The following is a 4,530-nucleotide window of genomic DNA, read 5'->3' as shown; positions in this document are numbered from 1 at the left end:
TATATCTATATGCTATCTATATATACATATCAATATGCTATCTATATATATACATATATATATGCTATCTATATATATACATATATATATGCTATCTATATATATACACGCTACACACCTTGTGCGTAGGCCGGTCGGATGAAGGTCGTCGTGGAGACGGGTCGGCGTGGCTGCATCACATTCATCTTCTGCATCCCCGCGACGAGCGACTGATGCGGGCCGTACTCATACCTGCAGCAGCAGAGTGACAACACTGAGATGGTGACAACACTGAGAGGGTGACGACGCTGAGAATACTCCTAATATACTCTTAACAGATATTTAAGAGTGACAATGCTGAGGTTTTGACAACGCTGAGGTTGTGACAATGCTGAGGTTGTGACAATGCTGAGAGGGTGACAATGCTGAGGTTGTGACAACGCTGAGAGGGTGACAATGCTGAGGTTGTGACAATGCTGAGAGGGTGACAATGCTGAGGTTGTGACAATGCTGAGAGGGTGACAATGCTGAGAGGGTGACAATGCTGAGGTTGTGACAACGCTGAGGTTGTGACAACGCTGGGGTTGTGACAACGCTGAGGTTGTGACAATGCTGAGGTTGTGACAATGCTGAGAGGGTGACAATGCTGAGGTTGTGACAACGCTGAGAGGGTGACAATGCTGAGGTTGTGACAATGCTGAGAGGGTGACAATGCTGAGGTTGTGACAATGCTGAGAGGGTGACAACGCTGAGGTTGTGACAATGCTGAGAGGGTGACAATGCTGAAAATACTCCTAATATACTCTTAACAGATATTTACCTCATTTTCAACAATCATGCTCTCATATATTGCTCACAATAATTGCATTTTTGTCAATCAAAACTGCATCTCATTCAGTAATCTAACGACAACCTTGACACATAACTGCACGTCGTCACCCCCCCCCCCAAATATCCACGACATAGAGCAGCACGCGGCGCGCGACCAGACCCGATGGTGACGCCCCCTGGTGGCCCGCGAACGCTCACCCGACTCTGCCGGCGGCGATGTGCTGTCCTCCGACGAATCCGACCTTGTCGCCGACCATCTTGGCCTGCGCGGCGGCGACGCCTCCAGGCGGCGCCACCTGACGTATCACAGGGTACGCTGGGATTGCGGCGGCGCCGTAGTGCTGCACGGGGGCCATCGCCGCCGCCGCCGCCCCCGGCTGCGCATGCGGATGCATGTACGCTGCTGCCGCCGCCGCTGCCGGGTAGGCAAACTGCTGCTGCCCAATAGGTGGCGTCACCGGTTGCTGTTGCATCATCGCGTGCGTCTGCTGGGCTGTGTAGGGTCGGACGGAAAACAACTCGTTAATAATAACTATTATATAACGTAATAGAAATTAATGCGATATTAAATGGCTGATAGTATTACTGCACTTGCCCACTGCCTGGATGGTGCGACATGAGAAATGGGGAATATGGGGAACACTATACAGGATGAGAAATTAACGGGAGTCCGGAGTCAAATACTCCCTGATTTACTGTCGGACTCCTTGATTTGACATATGCAGGAGTCCGTTTGACTCCCTGAAAATTCTGCCATACTAACTAGTTCATTCTGGAGCACGGCCTCGTGGAATTACCATATTTTTTCAGCTAATGTCCAAAGAAAATTTGGCAGGCGTGCAACCACATGAATCTTAAAAATAAGCACATGCGTTATTGTTAATATATTATCTTTAATTTTGAACCTCAGACTGCGGACTCCCTCATTTTTCTGCAAACTCCCTCTTTTTGAGGGCAGGGAGTCCGTTGGACTCCCGTGTTCAAAATTTAATTTCTACCCCTGCTATACAATGTAAATGAAGGTCAAAGAGCAAGTAATATAAAATGAATGGTCAAGATCAAGGTCAGTGAACAATTTATAACAAGGTCAGTGTAAAATGCCGATGAAGCACATTGAACAATCAAGAATAGGACCAAAAAACAAACATGATGAATGACAAATAAGTGAACAAACAAGACAACAGACAGTAAGCGATTAAGGACAAAGGTAATCAATCACGATGACAAAAAATTTATAGATTAGGATGAGAAGGCCAATCAACAATTCCCACTGCATTCCCCATGCTTCCTACAGTACGGCCAACGCGCGACAAAAATCGCAAAAATCATCACAGAACCCGCAAGAGAAATGCACAACACGACAACGACGAACCTATGGGCGCGTTGGTTCCGTTCCCGATCACCCTAGGTGGCGCCGACGTCTGCATGCGATAGCCGCCGCCGCCGCCGCCGCCGGAGTAGGCTATGCTCGGCACGACTTGCACGGACGTCGTCATGGGGGCGCTGTAGTAGCCAGCGGGGACGGCGGCGGGAGACTGAAGACCGTACGCCGCCGCCGCCGCCGACGCGGGCGCGCTCATGCTCGACGCATAGTAGCCCGGCGCCATCGCCACCTGTACAGAGCAGCCAGTCAGTCAGCACACATGTTACCCCCACCTGTACAGAGCAGCCGGTAAGACATCACACACGTTACCCAAACCTGTACAGAGCAGCCGGTAAGACATTACACATGTTACCCAAACCTGTACAGAGCAGCCAGTCAGACATTACACGTTACCCCACCTGTACAGAGCAGCCGGTAAGTCATCACACACGTTACCCCCCCGTTACCCCCATACACGTTACCACCTGTACAGAGCAGCCGCATTGTTATCTGCATACACTTATATAAATCCTTCCCGCGCCTTCATACACATAGCACATGGTTACATGGCGCATAGGGCGGTGCCTATCTCCATTTCAGTAACCCTGAGGCTGCTCTCAGCAGCTGCTTTCACAGTAAATGCTACAGTAGGGGGTTAGTCCACTGGTAGCACTGCGAGTTAACTTGCCACACTCTATCTCTATTTGCTGAATGCTAAGCAGAGAAGCCGTGTGTACCATTTTTCAAGTTTTTGGTATGACCCGGCCGGGAGTTGAACCCCCGACCTTCCACATACGAGGCAAGCACTCAACCATTGAGCCATCGCAGTGGTCCTTATGCTTCCTCACTATATTACTTATGCTTTCTCACTATGTTCGAGAAACAGCAGTTTACCTGTTGATAGACTGGTTGGGTGGAAGGCCCATAGACGGCGCCACCTACATAGGCCTGTTCTGACACAGGGTTTGGCTGCTGATGCTGCTGTTGTTGGTGGTGGTGCTGCTGTTGTTGCTGTTGCTGCTGTTGTTGCTGCTGCTGCTGTTGCTGCTGGGCTGCTTGTATGTGAGCAGGCTGCTGCAGTGGTTGTGACTGTGAGTAGTTCACCACTGGATACCCTGTAAAAAATGACAGGTATCAGCATTTATGAAATATCAACAACAGACAACAAACGGATTTAGGGAACAGATACACAACTGCCACAACAACAACTTTGCACCTCCACATCAAAAGGCACTTGCATTAATTTATTTTAGTTTCTTTTTATAGATTCCAGTTTATAAATAATCATAATCACCGTAAAAAAAAACTCAACCGTCCAACCACGTTAAAAAGATTTTTCAACAGACGAACGAAATTTGTCATATGTGTACACTATACATATTTACTTAAACTATCAAACTACTTACTTTACTTTACTTACTTTTTTAAGTATTTTTTTTATTTTACTTTTAATTTATATTTATTTAACAAGGAAAACCTGCATGAGGAGTGTGAGCATGCGTCAGCACACCAGCGACGGCTGGACGTGGCGGGCGGGGCGGGCGGGGCATGGTGACGTACCTATGTACTGCGGTCCGGCCGTCGGAGGCTGCGGCGGTCGCCCCTGCGACCCGTTCTCCGCCAGTGCATGCTGGGATAGCACGCTGACTGGCTGCGGTACATGACCCATCGGGTACCTGGTGATCGGAAAGTGTAATGTTGCAAAACCATAGTCACAGTTGAAAGTTCCACATTGCGACATAGAGACGTAGAGGGAAGTAAATGCGGCAATGAAATGATAAAGAGGGATGTCTCGCAAATAATTAATTAATTATTAATTAATTAATAATTACTTAATAAAACAAGTGCCGCATTAGCGACAGTGCTCATCTGAGGTCTGCTGCTCTACTGTACTGGCTTTCGTTTCTGCAAAAGGTTGAAAGCCTGTTCTATCGCTAAACCGGCTACGTCATCATCAAAACTGTGTAGCATAGGTATTAACACTAAAACTAAACCCTAACAATGCATCCTACTTCATACCTGCTCGACTGTCTTATATATTCGTGTCATAATGTATCACTAGGCCTATAGTTGCCGCGAGATGCCGCGTGCAAGTGTAATCAATAATCAAAGATGGCATCGACCTTCGTGCATTGGTGATAAGTCAAGAAAGTAGAGATAACCTAATTCCATTGAGTAGCTGAAATTTACAGGCTAAAATCCAAGTATATTCAGGCAGGCGACAATTTTGCTCAGCTGTGAGTAATAAATTAAACACATCTGCTTTGCAGGTGTGCATGTTTATTAGAAAAGTGCCAGTTCACCCCCATGCATGAGTAATGGGTTGCCCCCAAGTTTTTGCCTACATTTCGGATGAC

General features: G+C 47.5%; 1 protein-coding gene across 1 annotated transcript in view; it reads right to left on the bottom strand.

Annotated features, from left to right (window-relative positions):
• Nucleotides 1–4,530, bottom strand: part of LOC106812646 (cAMP-regulated phosphoprotein 21-like) — a gene marked incomplete at its 5' end in the record, with an annotated part of 30,811 nt that overhangs the window by 3,857 nt on the left and 22,424 nt on the right. The window contains 5 exon segments of the mRNA XM_014816568.1: nucleotides 119–231; nucleotides 1,009–1,303; nucleotides 2,183–2,423; nucleotides 3,068–3,288; nucleotides 3,734–3,849. Coding sequence (XP_014672054.1) covers nucleotides 119–231; nucleotides 1,009–1,303; nucleotides 2,183–2,423; nucleotides 3,068–3,288; nucleotides 3,734–3,849 — 986 coding nt within the window.

Source organism: Priapulus caudatus, unplaced genomic scaffold, assembly GCF_000485595.1.
Source record: "Priapulus caudatus unplaced genomic scaffold, Priapulus_caudatus-5.0.1 Scaffold671, whole genome shotgun sequence".
Taxonomy (NCBI): Eukaryota; Metazoa; Priapulida; class Priapulimorpha; order Priapulimorphida; family Priapulidae; genus Priapulus; species Priapulus caudatus.
Note: the sequence above shows the minus strand (reverse complement) of the source record. Positions and strands in the feature narration are given on the sequence as shown.